Here is a 17,762-nt window from a genome sequence, read left to right as displayed (position 1 = left end):
TGACGTTCAATTGGCAGGGAGTTCCAAAGTGCCACACTAAAAAAGGTTGACGTCTTACAAGTGTGGATCGAGAATCACGTGAGACCTATAACGGCGCTGGTTTCACAGATCGGAGCCGTTGAGTGGGCGCATGCGGGTTAAGGTGAACTCACAGGTAAAGTGGCCCCAATTTGTTAGGGGCTGCTTAGGACGACACCTCGAACTCGGCCCAGTAGCAGAAGGGCAACCAGCAACAAGGACATTTGAAGCCAAAAAGCTGAAGCAGGGGCAATCATCTTCGTAAGCCAACCGAGATCCAGGACCAGAAGAGGAAGAGACAGGTATGTTCGCCCCAGAACACCCACCTGGGTCCCCGACTCCATGCCTTTAGGGGAGCCAGAGGCCCAGAATCCCTCGCTTGGCACACGGCTGCCTTTCAGCTGCTCCCCGATTCTCCCCCCCACTTTTCATTTTCCTGGGGAAAGCTAATTACTTTCCCCGTCAAAAGCCCGCTAAGCCGCTATAAATCAAAGCGGGGCTCGGCTGGCGCCTCGTTACCAGCGGCGAAATGTTAGTTATTAGTCAGCGCTTGGCAGAGAGCTAGGCCTGCGACGCCCCAGGAATCTTAACAAGATCCAGGCTCTTTGCAGGGAAGACGGGGGCATCTGGGGCCGATGTCCGGATGGTGCCACCTTGAGGGGCCTCAGATCCGTGGATGAAAACAACGCGCTCGTTTTCCCACCTGGGGTTGGCAAGTCAAAGGAGGGAAATAAACAGCTGTTTTCAGCCTAACCAAGCTTCCCTTTGGACTGGTTCTCCTAAGATTCTCAGGGCGATTTGATTCCTCTCTGAACTGGGAATTTAGCAAGTGGCCTTCTAGCAAGTCAGTCTGCTGGTTTGACTTGTATGGGATTCACTTTTCAGGGAATCTCTAGCGGTGGTTCCTGCAGTGCTGGGGGCTCGACTAGATGATGCTCTGGGGTCCCTTCCACTGCTACACTCCTATTACAGTGGTACCTCGGGTTACATACGCTTCAGGTTACATACATTTCAGGTTACAGACTCCGCTAACCCAGATATAGCACCTCGGGTTAAGAACTTTGCTTCAGAGATGATCAGCGCTCCCCCCCTCAAAAAACTTGAAGCATGGGAAGTCCCAATAAAAATTTATAATTTGGCAGAATATTCGGACTATATGATATGTATTTGTATAATTTGGAATATTTAATGTGATTTGATTAGACTGTCAAAATGGAAAATTTAATAAAAATTTTTTTTTTTAAAAAAAAAGAACTTTGCTTCAGGTTGAGAACAGAAATTGTGCTCCAGTGGCGTGGCGGCAGCAGGAGGCCCCAATAGCTAAAGTGGTGCTTCAGGTTAAGAACAGTTTCAGGTTAAGAACGGACCTCCAGAACGAATTAAGTACTTAACCCGAGGTACCACTGTATTCCCCAGCAATCCCCTTCTTCCATTTCCCTCCCTGCCTCATGGGATTATCAGCCAGCAGCAGGGAACCTGAAGCTCTCCAGATGTCGTCGTCGGACTCCCGACTCCCGGCAGCCAGCAGGGCCAATGGTTAGGGCCAGCCATATCTGAAGGGCTATGGGCTCCCCCATCCCTTGAGACTGAGATATGGGTAATAAATGTGGAGACATGGCCCAGGGTGTCAAGGAACCCTTCCAGAAGCAGGACCCCCTTGCAATGGGTCAGGCTCAACTCCGCAGACTCCCAGACCCACAGAACCCGTAACAACAGTTGTCTCGCTACTCCACGAAGGACACCTCCTTGTTTTAATTTCCCAGCTCGGAAAGAAAACGGGTGATCATGGCATTTTTATTAACCAAACCAGAGTACAAAAAAAGAGAGGAAATTGTACACATTGTAAACGTAACATTTTCGGGCAAAAGACCCTAAAATATAAAATATATTTCCCCCCACCCCTTAAACAAGCCAGCCTGTACATAAAGCTATTTTTCATAATAAAAAAAGAGAAAGTCATCTACAAATCTGTAGGGCAGTTGTAACAGCTGCCTCCTGGAGTCTGCACTGGGTCAAGTTAGGAGGTTTCCGTGTCCGTAAAAGGCCGGCGGGGCCCCGACATTGACGCTGCAGTTTTGACGAGAGACGAGGGTCATTGCGCTGCCTGCTCCCCTTTCTCTCTAGAGACCACCGAGGCACCAGGCGAAGGCCAAGGTGCTACGGTTTTTAGCACTTAGAAGGTCGTTTCAAGATCGCTGCTTTAAAAGTGAAAGGCTGCAGCAAAGCTTCTTATTTCCTTTCTCTAAATTGCACATTAAATAAATAGGCTTCCTTTTCCTAAAAACGCAGGAGCATGAATCCGGTGCTCACTGCCTCCCTCGCTCCTAGATGGGAAGGTTCTTCACGAAACCTGTTTGCTTACACTTTATTTGTCCTGACAATCACCGTGCATTTCAAAGCACTATATACCACAACAATACAGTCATGGCTTCCCCCAAAGACTTCTGGGAGATGTAGTTTTGCTAAGAGTGCTGAGAGTTGCTAGAAGTCTTTTATTTCCTCTCACAGAGCTACAATTCCCAGAGTTCCCTGGGAAGAGGGACTGATTGCTAAATCACGTACAGCTCCTATATTTTTTTTTTTGGGGGGGGTGTCTCTTAAAAACTCTCAGCACCCACAACGAACCACGGCTCCCAGAATTCATTGGGAGGAAGCCATGACTGCTTAAAGCGGTACTGCAGTACTTTCAATACAGGGTGTGAATCTGGCCCTAGTGACAGGTGTTGTGAGAGGGGGGGGTCTCCATTTCTTGTGGGGGACGGGGCTGTGGGTCCGTGGTCCTTTGCATACCTGATTTTCCTCCCTCCCTTAGGAGGAACGGAGAAGCCCACAGCTTGCCCCAGGGATTCAACAGCGTATCCTGAGAATGCATGGACACCTCTAGCTCAGTGGACAACTCTTAGGAATGTTTAAACGACAACCCTGCAAGAAACCTGCCCCGCCAAAATCATCAGTTCCCAGTTGCTGATGTGCCCGACATTTGCTTTTATAAGCTATCCCTGAAAATCTTAGGAATGTGGAAAGCTGATTTATGCAGATTGTTGGTCCGCAAAGGGCAGTACTGTCTGCACTGACCGGCAGCAGCTCTCTGGGCTTTCAGGCAGAGAGGGGGTGCCTCAAGGGCCTGAGCCAGGGACCTTCGGCACACAAGGCAGCCGCTCTGATGCTCTGCCAGGGCCCTCGCTTCTTCAAATTCATTGAGCAGCTGCTCAGGTGCCCCTGCAGAGGGTGCTGGGACTCGCATCATCCCCCATCGGCACGGCCAACCATCAGGGATGCTGAGAGCTGCAAAACCCCGTCCATGTTGGCTACCTCTGATCTGGGTAATGAGGAACTTCAGCTGCTGACCATAGGTCTTGCCCATCATCCTCTGGAGGGAACAAAGGCCTCGCAAGGATCCCAAGTGGGGAGTGTGTTGCTGCCGTCATGCTCGAGTCCCGTTCGCATCTGGGGCATCTGGTTGGCCACAGTGAGAACAGGGTGCTGGGCAAGATGGGTCCCCTTCGGCCTGATCCTGCACAGCAGGGCTCTCCGTACATTCTTACGGGACCTCCAGACCCAGAGACAGTCTATCTAGGTCCTTCGGTTCCTTGGGGCGTTTGGCCACTGTGAGAGCAGGGTGCTGGGCCAGACGAGCTCCCGCCGGCCTGATCCTGCAGAGCTCTTCCTATGTTCCTACACGCGTGCAGTTGCTGGCTGCCTTTCAACCCACCCTTGAACACACACGCCCCAGAACCAGGGAGACAAGAGCGACATCAAGGGCTGTTATCAGAGGCTAACTAGTTCCCCTACAGTTCCCACTTCTATTTTATAATAGCCGGGTGGGGGCGGGGGGTAGGCCCTCCCTACAATGTTGGGTTTCAACTCCCAGCATCCTGTCTGGCCAATCATCAGGGATAGCAATGGGGGCTTTCCCATCCGGTCCCTAAGGCATCAAGTGCAACACACAGTAGAGCAGATAGACGGGTGTAAACCTGAATACAGTTTTTGGGGTTGTTTCTTTTTTTAAAAAATGTGGTTCTAGTCCTCAAAGGCACGAAGAAAACCCTGGGAACTGGACTACAATCAGTTATATACATACAATATATATATATATATATATTAAAAATATAGAGAGCTATGGCAAATATAAATAAATGCACCTTTTGAAATTAAGCCTGCTTCCGCCGCACAGTGGCTTTGCAGTCCAAAGGGAACAGATTCGTTAGCAAGATTCCTTGCCATGGGGTGGCTCTTTCCTTTCCTCTAAAATACCGGCCTAGTTGTTAAGAGTCATCGTATTTTTCTGTGTATAAGACTAGGTTTTTCCCCCCCTTAAAGTAATGTCAAAAATTTGGGGAGCGTCCTATACACTTAGCCATCTTTCCCCATTTTCTTAAATTTGAGCCCCACAAAATAGGGGGCGTCTTATACATGGGGACGTCTTATAGATGGGAAAATACGGTACATGTTGTATTTTGGGTAGAACTGAAGGCTGGGGGCGCGAGGGTGAAGGGAGACAGACAAGGGCGGGAGCCTTTGGGGTCCTTCTGAAAGCTGAATATTTCAAAGGCCTGAATAGAGCGAAGAGCAAGCCTGGGGGGCAGAAACAGGGGGGAGACGGCACCTGCAGCCTTCCGCAGGTTGACCCCAAGTCCCACCAGCCCTGGTCAGAATAGGATGGGGGTTAAGGAGGACGAGGAGGGCACGACTTGCGGCCTGGGAGCATCCGGAAGGGCTGCAGACATCCCTCCATCCCTGAGCCAGAGGTAAATATGCACATCTCACAAGGCACAGGCAGGCAGACTTATGATGGGGCCACGGAAGCTTCTGCAGACCAGGGGCCACATCCCCATCTTCCAGGGGCCACCTGGCAAAGGTGCGCAGGGACGAGATAGTGGGTGGAGCAACGGGCATGGATTTCTACCTTTTGTAATCTAAGAAGGCTGGTTTGTACAGTCTCTCTCTCACACACATACACGCCCCTCTAGCCAGATAAGTGAGAGGCACGACTGGAATTCAAGGGCACCCCCAGGGCTAATAAAACCCTCTCCCTCGGCCCCCAGGAGGTACAGAGAGGGCAGCTCAGAGGCTCAGCACCCAGGGCCCTGCTTTTGATACAAGCCGCTGCCCGTGTTTCTAAGAGGAGAGCCTGCCTTTGCCGCACCCGCTATTGTCAAGGCCTCGGGAAACAGGAAAGTGAGTGTCTCCTGTCAATTTGTGCGCAGGGTCCTTCAGCAACTGGGGCCATTTGGCCGGGGGGGGGGGGAGGGAGAGAACATCCTGTGGATCTGCTCCTGTTTTCTGCCGCCGGCCCCCCGAGAAACTGGGCTGCACACATCTGCATTCCCACCCCGTTCCAGAGAGGGCCGGCACCCTGACAGTAAGGCGGCGTCGCCCTCATGAAAAGGGCCAGGTTTGGTTGGAGCTTTAGGTCACTTGCTGGCGGCTTATAAAAAGGGCTTCCGGTAACAAAAATATCTCTCTCTGAATGGCTAAGAAGATTATAAAAAAGGCATTTATTTTATGGCTGTGGGTGTTTAAAGCCCTGTTCTGAAAGGGGGGGGGGAGCGAGGACAAAGGACAGGAGAGGGGATAGGGGGGTTGACTGTGAACTGTCCCCCACCAAAGGACTTTTATCCAGAGTTTCTTTGGAGGGAGGGGTGTGGCTTCCTTCATTCCGCTATACCCCTTTTCCCAGGCAAGCTTTAATCCTGTTGATTTTCCTATTTCAAGAAAGTAAGCGAAAGGGCGACCTGAAGGGTTACGAGGTGCTGACGGTCTCCACCGCGACGTCGGTTGGGAGTTCCAGGTCCACCGTGGAGCTGACGGCCTCCTCCTCCGACACGGCGGCGGAGCTGACCGCCTGGCCTTCGCCGTCGTCCTCCGCGACCTCTTCCGTCCCGTTGGCCTGTTGCCTGTCCATGGCTTCCAGCTTCTGCCGGTACCCCTCGGCCTCCAGCTCCTTCTTCATCAGCTGGCTGCGGTACTCCTGAGCGCGGCGGTTGGCTTCCTGCAGCTGCTGCTGCAAAATCTCCCTCTCCTACGGGGGGGGGGGGGAAGCAGACCCATGGGTCTTTGTCAGGAGGGGCGGCTCAGGGCAGCTGCAGAGAGGGCTTCTTCCAAAGAGGGGATGGATGGTGGAGCAGGACTGGGCTAAAAAATCCCACTTTATTGCTGGGGGGAAAGCAAGGTTCTAGACCTCATGAGCAGCGGAGGGAAAAGGCATCCCTCTGAGAAGGGATGGAATATTCCGCACAAGTAAAATCTTTCTGGCAAAAAGGGAGAACCACTTGTGCTTAAGAGTGTCGGACTAGGACCTGGGAGAGACCAGAGTTCAAATCCTACCATTTGCCCATGAAGCTCCTTGGGCCCGTCGCTGCCTCTCAGCCTAACCTACCTCACAGGGCTATTGTGAGAATAAAGAAGAAGAGTTTGGCTTTGATATCCCGCTTTATCACTCCCCTTCAGGAGACTCAAAGCGGCTAACATTCTCCTTTCCCTTCCTCCCCCACAACAAACACTCTGTGAGGTGAGTGGGGCTGAGAGGCTTCAGAGAAGTGTGACTGGCCCAAGGTCACCCAGCAGCTGCATGTGGAGGAGCAGGGAAGCGAACCCGGTCCCCCAGATTACGCCATGTTGAGTTTCTTGGGAGGGAAAATGATGGGATATGATTGCAACAAAATAAAAACAGTTGCAGCTTGGAAGTCAAAAGGAATCCATTCCGGAAGTCCACCTGATTTCCAAAACGTTTGAGAACCAAATCGCAGCTTCCGATTGGCTGCAGGAAGCTCTTGCAGCCAATGGGAAGCCGGAGAAGGACGTTCGGCTTCCAAAAGAACATTCGCAAACCGGAACAATCACTTCCGGGTTTCAATCGCTTGGGAGCCAAAATATCAGAGTTCCAGAGCATTCGGGATCCAAGGTATGACTGTAAGAATAAGTAAAATCTCTCGCCGTTCTAGGACATGGGTGCCCAAAAGGCATTGGGTCTCTCCCCCCCCCCCTTTACCTTGCTTTCTTCCAGGTCATCTGCAACTTCCTCTATCTTGATCTTCTTGGCAGGGGGCTCCTCCTCCTCCTCCTCTACTATGTGGTGATTGCTGTCACTTTGCTCCTCGATGATGGTTTCTTCTGCAACCTGACCAGCAGGCACTGTGAGGACTGCAAGGTGCGGGGGGGGGGGGGAGACACAGGGAAATCTGGTGAGGGGAGGAAAGCACGCAGTGCTGCTCAGGGGTTGGAAAGTTCAGTTTTTAGAACAGGAGCCATTCCAGCCTCAACTAATTGCAGTTCACGTTCGCCCCTTTACAGATCAGAGCTTGGTCGGTTCATCTTCAGTTCACAGCTCAATTCAATTTCTTTAATACTGTATTTAAATTGTTGCAACCCCCCATTGGTACCTTAGACTGAATTGTGGCATGCTAATAAAGATAATAAAAATTATTATTATATTATGGTTTCTATTGTTTTATACAGGCCTGCCATACACCCAGATTTTGCCAGACGTTACTGGGATTTCAAAGGCGGAATTGACGTCTGGCTTTGCCCTGGATCTCAGACAACTCAATCGAAAAAATGCAGGGTGGTTTTGGCATTTTTGTAAAAAAAAAAAAATCATCTCAACAACTTGGGGGTTTGTCTTTAAAAGGCTCCTCAACTTTGGGGTTTTCCAAATGGCAACCCTATTTTATACCCATGATCTTCAGCAAAGTTCCTTCGGATGGGTGGCCCCACACAGTTGGGACTGTGTAAGGGGAAGGTGGGGGAGAGATGAGGTCTGGCTTGCCAGGCCAAAAAGATACTATGAAGGCCTTTGACAACCTGCTGCCTTCCAGACAGGGATGCCTTCCAAAGGCCAGGGACGGCGATCAAAGTCCAAAATCCCTGCAATGCAGCAATCATAGAATCAGAGTTGGAAGAGACCACAAGGGCCATCGAGTCCAACCCCCTGCCAAGCAGGAAACACCATCAGAGCACTCCTGACATACAATCACAGCAAAGGAAGTCCTGGTGGACGGCCACCCAACTTCTGCTTAAAAACCTACAGGGAAGGAGAGTCCATCGCCTTCCAAGATCCACTGTCAAATAGCTCTTGCCGTCAGAAAGTTCTTCTTAATGTTTGCTTGGCATCTCCTTGTCCTTTGAAACTGCTGCTTGGGATCCTCCCCTCCAGAGCAACAGAAGAACAAGCTTGCATGTCTCCTCCAGGTATCTGAAGGTGGCTCTCCTATCACGTCCCAGATGCAGTCAGTGTCCAGCCACACTGGAAGGGCCAGAGGTGTGTCCCCCACACTCTCTGGTCTTCTGATTGATGCTGGCTGAGCCCAAAAAGAAGGGAGCAGCTTGTACCTCTCCCTTGGAGTCGCCCCCTCCCCTTTACCTTGCTGCCCATTCTGCATCGTCACGATGAAGGGCTGGCCGAGGGCCCCACTGGGAAGGGCCGCCTGGAGGTTGCCCAGATGGACGCCGTCGGTCATGATCGTGATAATCCGCCGGCCCCCGCCACCAACCACGTGCTGGAGGGGGGAACTGGCAGAGCTGGAGTCCACTGTTTCTTCAGATGCTGCAAAAAAAAGAGAGAAAGAAAGATGTAAAAGGGAAGAGCTCAGCCGCTTCTGTTTCTTTTTTAAAAAAATTAACCAGGGAGGAAAGAGCTCAAATCACAGCTTTGGGGGCCACCTGGACAAACACAGCGTTTAAGAACTGGCGCCACAAAGAAAATGAACAAATGAGGTCCAGCAACCCACACACAGCTGCGGTTTTCACGTTTGTTGGAATGGGCTCGAGAAATTCAAAACGAGGTTTCTAGACCTCATGGCAACACAGAGAACAGAAGGGTTTCTTGCTCCCTTTTTCGTGTAGGGGATGGCCGTTTTCTGAACACAGAGACCTTGAATGGCCTAACTCAGGACTGGCGGGACCTGAGGCCTGCCGGGTGCTCACCCCTGGCTGTTTGTCCTGCTGGTGGGGGGGGGGGGCGGGCAGTTTCCCTCTTCCTGCTTTAAAATGCACTGTGGGAGGATTGGAGGCGGAGTAACTTTAGCAGAGTAACACTACTAGCTCTTTGTGATTTCCACATTTATTTATTTATAAAAGGCTTGTGAGGATCCGAACAGGGATAGGGAGTTTGTCGCTATCCAGATATTGCTGCACCTACAACCTGCTGGCTGCTGGGGGTTGAAGTCAGCATTTGAAGAGTCCTGGTTCCTTATCCTACCCCTAAATATTTCAGAAGTGTGTCTTTGCGGCTGGCCTCTCAGGGGTTAAGCAGTGGGTACCTGGCAGCCTTGCTAGCCTCAAGGGCTGCATTTCCTTAAACTGGAAATATTAATTCATGTTGTAATTTTGTTTGTTTACCTTGTGATGTAATTGTTTCTTTGTTCATTGGTCTTGCTTATAGGATTCTGTAACTTTCTGTATTGCTTTTCTGATTATTTTTATTACTAGCACTCGTTGAAGAGAATGCTACTATAACTAACTAGTTCTTACTATGCCCACCAGGTTACTGGGGGAAGTCCAGCGAGCTAAGCCAATCCCCCCCTCCCTGCTTATGATCTGGACGGACAGGAGGGCTGCTGGAGAGGGAACAGACCTGCTTTTTCCCGTCAGAGTTGAGACAGCCTGCATAGGGACAATGCCCAGTCTTTCCACCCGTCCACCCATCCCTGGCGACAGATACCCAGATTCCTTTCGACCTACCGGGGGCTCTGTTTGAATTGGAAAGCGGGCCGGAGGCTTCTGCGATGGCTGCCAGCGTGGCGAGGACTGAGGTTGTTGAGTTTGGAAACTGCACCGTGGAAATGTGGGAATCGCCTGCCCGGGAGGGTGGAAGAGGGAACAAAGGATGTTAACAGAGACGTCCCAGAATGGCAGACACCCGCAGAGGCGGTTTCACTATCCTGTGTTGACACAGCAAGAGGGGAGGAAGTGGGTGTGGCCGCTTCCAGAGTCCTACCTGAGGTTGTTTTGGTGCCTGCTGAGGAGACGATGCTGGCCAGACTCATCATGTCCCCTGAAGCCAAAATAAACGGCTGGCCCACGGTGACGGAGCCTGGGACCGGGTTCACTCTCTCAGGGTTGGTGTTGACCTGGTTTTGCATTGCTTCCTGAGGAAGAGAACGATGCCCTGATTCAGGCAGATGTTCGTCCTTAAATGCTTGCCCCCAAACAGCCTTCCAGTTGCCATATCCACCCGCCTCTTTGCAAGCCCATTACTGGAGAATCCTTGGTCCAGAAACTGCCGTTCTTGCGGCACGACCCCTGACAGGAGCAAGACCCTCTCAGCGTGTTACACGTCAGGCTCAGAGATCTGCACTGGGGGCCGATTTGTTCCCCAGCCAAACTCAACGGGGAATCACCTTGCTCCTTATGTTCCTACTCAACCACTTTCACAAGAGCCACATTACATCCATTTCACACTTGCAAGGAATCAATCTTTCAGCATTGCAGCACTGCTCATTGACATTAGGAAAATGCCTTCACCATACAGTCACCGTTCGGCTCTCGGTACCGTTCAAAAACCAAGGTGCGGCTTCCAATTGGCTGCAGGAGCTTCCTGCACTCAATCAGAAGCCGCGTCAGCCGTGCCAGATGTTTGGCTTCCAAAAACTGTTTGAAAACCGGAACACTTCCGATTTTTGATAGTTCGGGAGCCAAAACGTACAAGTACCAAGGCGTTCGGCAACTAAAGTATGACTGTACTCTTTGCAACATCTGCTTAAAACATTTTTCATTTACGTACAAACACTCAGACACACAATCTTATGACATACGTCTATTTTTAAAACTTCTGGTTTTATTTCTGTTTTGATGAGTTGGACATCCATTAGTTTTGAACCTTTGGTTCTATCAGTATTTTTAACGAATGCTTTATACTGTTTTATGCAAACAGCTAAAAAATCTTGCCAAATACGTAGATAAAACCACTGCCTTGGGTCAAAAGAAATTCAACTTTCAAGGCTTGTCGGCGTATTCTGTGAGGTGGGAGAAAGACATCAGAAATCTAAAAGGGACAGTGTCATTTTTAGGTGACGGTCCTTCGGGTCTAAAAAAGATAAATGCCAGTATTGCTAGTCAGAAGCATAGCGTTATCCTAGACCCAGATAACGGTGTTGGGCCAGGATCTCCTAAGGCAGGCATAGGCAAACTCGGCCCTCCAGATGTTTTGGGACTACAACTCCCATCATCCCTAGCTAACAGGACCAGTGGTCAGGGATGATGGGAGTTGTAGTCCCAAAACATCTGGAGGGCCGAGTTTGCCTATGCCTGCCCCAAAGCCTCTACCTGCTCCCCTATTCACCCCTTTCCCCCATTGTCTGATGTGCTCCTTTCGTGGCGAGGGTGCCTGGATTGTGGCACACCCTCCAAGAAGGAATTCACTCAGCTCCTTTGCCAATGGAGGTTCAGACAGCAAGTTAAAATTATTATAATAATAATTAAGCACTGCTGTTTTGGAGGGCGTTTGGGATATTTAATCCCTTTTAGATCCTCATTAAGATATAGTTTATCAGGGCTGGTGTTCTGTTGGGAACAAAAAGGCAGCGTTTTTCTCCTACCTGCAGTATTAACAAGGTCTCTGGGTTGTTCTTGTCCAGCGCGATGTCAAAGGCAGACTTGTCAAACTTGCTGAAGGCGTGCACGTTGGCCCCATACTTGACGAGCAGCTCAACGACGTCGCGGTGGTTGTGCTCCGTCGCCCAGTGCAGCGCCGTCATCTTCAGCATGTCCTTGGCGTTTACGTCGGCACCGTTCTGATGAGCAGAGGGAAGAGAAACAGTAGCTATGGGTCAAAGCCAACTACAGGAGGAGCATGGGGAACGCTGCTCCCCGGACGTGCAAAGAAATCAAGCCACCCACACCATCAAGGATGCTCCAAGGAAGTGCTTTTCAGCAAATGCTACTCTAGCCACAGTCGAGACAACAAGAATACAACTATGCTAGTCTGTCCCGATGTACCAACAAGACCAGGCATAGGCAACCTTCAGCTCTCCAGCTGTTTTGGCCTACAACTCCCATGATCCCTAGCTAACAGGACCAGTGGTCAGGAATGATAGGAATTGTAGTCCAAAGCATCTGGAAGGCCAAAGGTTGCCTATGCCTGAACAAGACACTATGACAAAAGCAAGACGTGGGTAAACCAATCAGTGAAGGTTCAGCAGATGAGAGGGAATAGAGGATAATTTCTTATTACTGCTTCTATGGGTGAAAACAGATGGTGGGCTTTAGGTTCTGCTGTTATTCCCAACCTGACACCTGGTTGCTTAACCTTAACCGTTGCTCAGGTCTTTTTAAAGCCACCCCCGTTATGACAGAACCTCGCTTACCCTGATGAGGAGCTCCACGATGTGCGAGTGCCCGTCAGCGGCCGCCATGTGCAGCGGCGTCCTGTCCACCTTGGTCCGTGCGTCTCTGCTCACTCCCGCTCGGAGCAGGACTTCCGCCGTGGAATAGTGGCCATGCTGAGCTGCCAGGTGAAGAGGGGATGTTCCCAGCTGCAGGACGAGTGAACAGGAAAATGTTACCACCTTCTTACCGCATGGTCCACCGTCTCTGACTACACTCCACGATGAACGGGCTCGTCTATAGCTCTGCGGACGCTCCCCTTGTATTCAAGGCGGCACACAATCTCCGTGACTCAGGAGGTGTGCGGGTACTGTGTGCCTTGTGGACAGGGGAGTGGGGGACAAAGGGCTTCAGCTGACCATGCAGTCTTCCATAACAAGTGTGTAAGGAACTTAAGCCCCTCCAGATGTCAATGGCGTCCAGCTCCCATCATTCCCCATCAGCACAGCCAATGGGCAGGTACGCTGATGGGCGTTGGGAGTCCAACACTGTCTGAGAGGTTGCAAATGTGGGTTCCTCTGAAACTGGTGCAGACAGAGCTGCACATAATAGTCATAATATACTGATCACAAATACACGATTATTTATTTCAGTAGATGTATTAGTATGAGCATATAACGCCTTAAAAGGTTTGGGATCCAAGTATCTAAAAGAGCGCCTTCCCCAGTACAAAATGCTCCAGACCCTAAGATCAGCAGGTGAGGCATTGTTGATGCTGCCGCCACAGGGGGCTGCCTGGTTGGCACTGACCCATCACAGGGCCTTTTCAGTAGTGGCTCCCCGGTTGTGGAATGCTTTCCCTAGCAAAGTGTACCTGTCTCCATCATCATTAACTTCAAGGAGCAATCTGAAAACTCTCCTGTTTACCCAGGAATTTGGTGGCTGAAGAATACAGAGAGACCCTCAAGATCATTAGATGCTCAAATGTTTTTCAATGTAGTTGCATTTAGAATGTTCCTAACTGTACCTGCTTTTAGATGCTTTTAATTGTAATTGTTTTTAGAAATGTTTTAGAATGTTTTGCTTTGTTGTCAAATTGTATACAGTGGTACCTTGGTTCTCGCACAGCTTAGTTGATGAACAAATCGGCTCCTGAACGCCGCAAACCCGGAAGTAAGTGTTCCGGTTTGTGAACACTTTTCGGAAGCCAAAAGTCCGATGCACCTTCCACTTGAGTGCAAGAAGCTCCTGCAGCCAATCGGAAACCACACCTTGGTTTTCGAATGGTTTTGGTAGTCGAACTGACTTCCAGAACAAATTAAGTCCGAGAACCAAGGTACCACTGAATCTGCTTGCTCCTGGGGCTCCTTCGGGACAAAGGGCAGGATATAAATTCAACAAATTAAAAAAATAGTCCATAGCTCTATAGTACATAAGAAACAACCAAGTAGGATTTGAGCAGCACATCCCGCTCCCATGGAATTCAGCAACTGGTACACTGGTATCTCGGGTTAAGTACTTAATTCGTTCCGGAGGTCCGTACTTAACCTGAAACTGTTCTTAACCTGAAGTACCACTTTAGCTAATGGGGCCTCCTGCTGCGCCGCCGGAGCACGATTTCTGTTCTCATCCTGAAGCAAAGTTCTTAACCCGAGGTTATTTCTGGGCTAGCGGAGTCCAGCAATAGTAACCTGAAGCGTCTGTAACCTGAAGCGTATGTAACCCGAGGTACCACTGTATTTAGAAACACTGTCTGCAAGTGGAGCAGAGCCATTGTGACTAGTAGCCATGAATCTGTTGCTGTGATCCCAGCAAAAGAACCCTCCCCCTTTCCCCCATTTCCCTCTCCTGTCCCCCGCAATATTGTTGCCCTCCATACACACCCAGTCCGTAGTGAAAGGCGCACCGTTTGCCATCAACGTCCTGACTTCGTCATCTTGGCCTTTGCGAGCCGCTTCCAGCAGCCTCTTCCCCAGGTCCACCAGGGACATCTTGATACATGGGAACAGGTGGTTTCAAAAATCTGGAGTTTGACATGGGGTGCGAGAGAGAGCAGAGGATACAGTACGGTTCAAGGAGAGGACATCAAACTCCACGAGGCTATAATTTAGCATTTTAAAAGGCATGACAATTATCAAATGCTCCAGCCCCTCCTATAACCACTCACCAGGAGCACAGTACAACAGGTAAGACCTTAAGCGCTGGTTCACAATACAGTGGTAACTTGGGTTAAGTACTTACCATATTTTTCGCCCTATAGGACGCACCGGCCCATAGGACGCACCTAGATTGGGGGGGGGGGAATAAAGGGGGGTAATTATTTCCCCCCCTAGGCGCAGGGCTGGGGCGGGGGAAGCCCGGCATCGCTCCCAGAGCTTGCGGGGCTGGGGGTGGGGGAAGCCCGAGCTTCCCCCGACCCCAGCCCCCAGAACGGGTCCCATAGTGATGGCGAAGCTGTGCGCAGCTTTGGCATCGCTCTGGGAGCTTGCCGGGCTGGGGGGATAGCTTCCTGAAGCCTGGAGAGCAAGAGGGGTCGGTGCGCACCGACCCCTCTCGCTCTCCAGGCTTCAGCGAAAGCCTGCATTCGCCCCATAGGATGCACACACATTTCCCCTTCATTTTTGGAGGGGAAAAAGTGCGTCCTATACGGCGAAAAATACAGTAATTCCTTCCGGAGGTCCGTTCTGAACCTGAAACTGTTCTTAACCTAAAGCACCACTTTAGCTAATGGGGCCTCCTGCTGCTGCTGCTGCACCGCCGGAGCATGATTTCTGTTCTCATCCTGAAGCAAAGTTCTTAACCTGAAGCACTATTTCTGGGTTAGTGGAGTCTGTAACCTGAAGCATATGTAACCCGAGGTCCCACTGTACAGCAAGGCCAATTCTTTACAGCAGGGAGTGAGAAACCTGCAGCCTTCCCAATTCCCCTGGACTCCATCTCCCATCATCCCTTGCCACTGGCCTAGCTGGCTGCCAGGAGGCACAAATGAAGGGGTATGTACAAATATTAAAACTGTGGGGGAAAGCGAACGCCGATATTTCATTGAAATGCACATGGCATCCGCCCACAGAGGCAGGCATGTCTCTCCCCCCCCCCCCCACAAGAAACAATGAGATAAGATAAAAAGGGGGGAGGCCTCTTCCTCCCTCTGTAACCCCACCAAAGGCAAGACCCGAAAGTGGGGTCACAGGAAGAAGCGTGCTTGTTTGTTATATTTCCACTCAAATGTATTGGCAAGAGGCCACGGCCCTCCTGTCCTATTTTAGCATCCTGTTTCTGTCCCTATATATTTGTGTGTGCATTACATTTTAGATATTACATTATATATACATATATATATTCACACACACACATATATATATGCATAATGTGTGCTCGTCCATCATTATACGGCAAAGGGCTTTGAGGTCTCTTTTGGGAATGAAGCCATATTAAATCCCTAATCCTCGATACCCATTGGGGGGGGGGGAGAAGAAAACCACTCCCATCACTCCATTTACAGATCTCCCTGCCCCAAAGAGTCTTCTGCAACCTTGAAAAACCAGCAAACTCATTAGGGGAAAAGCTTCCCTTAGTTTGAAGCTTTTAATATATATAAAAAAAACATTTGTGGCCTCTTTTCTGTGGGGCAGGATCTGCTTTGGTTGGTGCGGTTGTTTCGAGTGTCTATTCCTTTATTTACAGATAGGTAGCCGTGTTGGTCTGCCATAGTCAAAACAAAAAAAAAAATTCCTTCCAGTAGCACCTTAAAGACCAACTACGTTAGTTCTTGGTATGAGCTTTCGTGTGCATGCACACTTCTTCAGATACAGTGTGCATGCACACGAAAGCTCATACCAAGAACTAACTTAGTTGGTCTTTAAGGTGCTACTGGAAGGAATTTTTTTTGTTTATTCCTTTATTGTCATTGCTCCCAGTATTTATCTGTTTGTTTATATACCGCTTCATTAAAAGAAGAAGAAGAGGAAGCCTCAAAGCATTGGTGTATTTGTTGATTCCTACATGAAATCCTCTCTCTCTCTCTCTCTTTCTTTCTCTCTCTCTCTTTCTTTCTTTCTCTCTCTCTCTCTCTTTCTTCTTCACAACAGCCCTGCGAGGTCCTCTGTCTCTCTCTCTCTCTCTCTCTCTTTCTTTCTCTTTCTTTCTTTCTTTCTCTCTCTCTCTCTTTCTTCTTCACAACAGCCCTGCGAGGTCCTCTCTCTCTTTCTTTCTCTTTCTTTCTTTCTTTCTTTCTCTCTCTCTCTCTCTCTCTTTCTTCTTCACAACAGCCCTGCGAGGTCGTCTCTCTCTCTCTCTCTCTCTCTCTCTCTCGGGCCTCCGCCGCCTCATCCCCTCACGCCAACTGCCCCCCCATAAAGCCACCCGGCTTCCCCAACAACAACGACGACCCCCCTCCACCCCCTTTCCCCCTCTCACTCACCCCCTCAGAGGCGTCTGGGGTTCGGTTCTTCTCTCCTAACTTCCTACCGGCATCTTTCCTTTTTTTAAAAAAAACACGCCCTTAGCCTTTTTTAAAAATATAGGTTATTATCATCATGGGAATATATATATATATATATATTAAATTGGTTTTGTTTTTCAAGCCCCTCCCCTCTCCTCCCCTCCCCCCTCGGCGCCGAAAGGGAGGCAAAATGGCGGAACCGGAAGTGCGCCTCGGCTGGGTTTGAAAACGAAGCCTTTCGAGGTGAGGGAGCGACTCACAATGGCTATATCCGGTACGTACGGGAAAGGCCCACCCCTTCCTCCGACGTGCGTTCATCCGCTCTCTTCCTAGAGGGGTTGCCGCTCTATCCGTCGCCAGCTCCATGGTACAATGGTAAGCGGCCATGGTTGCCCGGAGGACTTTCTCGGACGCTCTATCCCTTGCCACCTCTATGGGGAGCGGCCATGTTTTCCTCCTCCTCCTTCCTCTCCATCCCTCTCATTTCTATGGTAAGACTGAAGACTGCCCCATAGACTGAGATTCTATGGGCGCTGAGCGATGGAGCCGCTCTAGCCATGGGCTTTTCTATGGCGATAAGTAGCAATTTGAATATTGGTGACTTTTTCCAAGGGTTTTCAAAGCTAAAATCTGCCCAAAAACCTCAAGGCTAACGTCTTCAGCTTATTTTTCTGCTCCAGAGGGGAGACGTTACTCGTGACTTACTGCTTCATTCTTTTGCACTGGTTTGCCTTAGTGTGAATCTAAATTTGTTGATATTTTTCAAAAAGTCATTTAAAATTTATTTTTCTTCCGGTCTTCTGGGGTCCCAGGCTGTGCTTCGCGAACTCCACACTGGTGGCCCGAGGGGAGATGCCGCATTAAATGTTTGCATTGACTTCTAATTGTCTTTTAACCACTCCCATTATTTCTTACATTGCATTCTTTTTATTAAAAATCTTAATCCTATGGATTTTAGAGGCTTCACTTATTTTTATTTTTATTTACGCTGCGTACCTTGTGCACCAGTTAGGGGCAATAGCAATTAGCGGGAAATAAA

The 17,762-nt window shown here is 49.9% G+C and overlaps 1 protein-coding gene across 1 annotated transcript; it reads right to left on the bottom strand.

The window, feature by feature from the left end:
• Window positions 1–1,798: 1,798 nt before the first annotated feature.
• Window positions 1,799–16,928, bottom strand: GABPB2 (GA binding protein transcription factor subunit beta 2). The gene is made up of 9 exons (XM_083715890.1): window positions 16,703–16,928; window positions 14,166–14,305; window positions 12,324–12,491; window positions 11,556–11,750; window positions 9,956–10,106; window positions 9,700–9,813; window positions 8,381–8,563; window positions 7,010–7,161; window positions 1,799–6,040 (listed from the first exon to the last, which is right to left on the bottom strand). The coding sequence occupies exons 2-9, from the start codon at window positions 14,271–14,273 to the stop codon at window positions 5,762–5,764; spliced, it is 1,350 nt and encodes a 449-aa protein (XP_083572016.1). The 5' UTR covers window positions 14,274–14,305; window positions 16,703–16,928; the 3' UTR covers window positions 1,799–5,761.
• Between the last annotated feature and the right edge of the window lie 834 nt (window positions 16,929–17,762).

This window comes from Podarcis gaigeae (assembly GCF_964106915.1).
Source record: "Podarcis gaigeae genome assembly, chromosome: 16".
NCBI classification, from domain to species: Eukaryota; Metazoa; Chordata; class Lepidosauria; order Squamata; family Lacertidae; genus Podarcis; species Podarcis gaigeae.
This window is presented reverse-complemented; position numbering and strand designations above follow the sequence as displayed.

Excerpts from the sequence above, each read along its gene's own strand:
- GABPB2 (XM_083715890.1), bottom strand. The coding sequence starts at position 14,273 with ATGTCCCTGGTGGACCTGGGGAAGAGGCTGCTGGAAGCGGCTCGCAAA. Across the intron at positions 12,492-14,165 it reads CGCCTTTCACTACGGACTGG|CTGGGAACATCCCCTCTTCA; the intron begins GTGTGTATGGAG and ends CTCGTCCTGCAG. Across the intron at positions 8,564-9,699 it reads CAATTCAAACAGAGCCCCCG|CATCTGAAGAAACAGTGGAC; the intron begins GTAGGTCGAAAG and ends TTTTTTTTGCAG.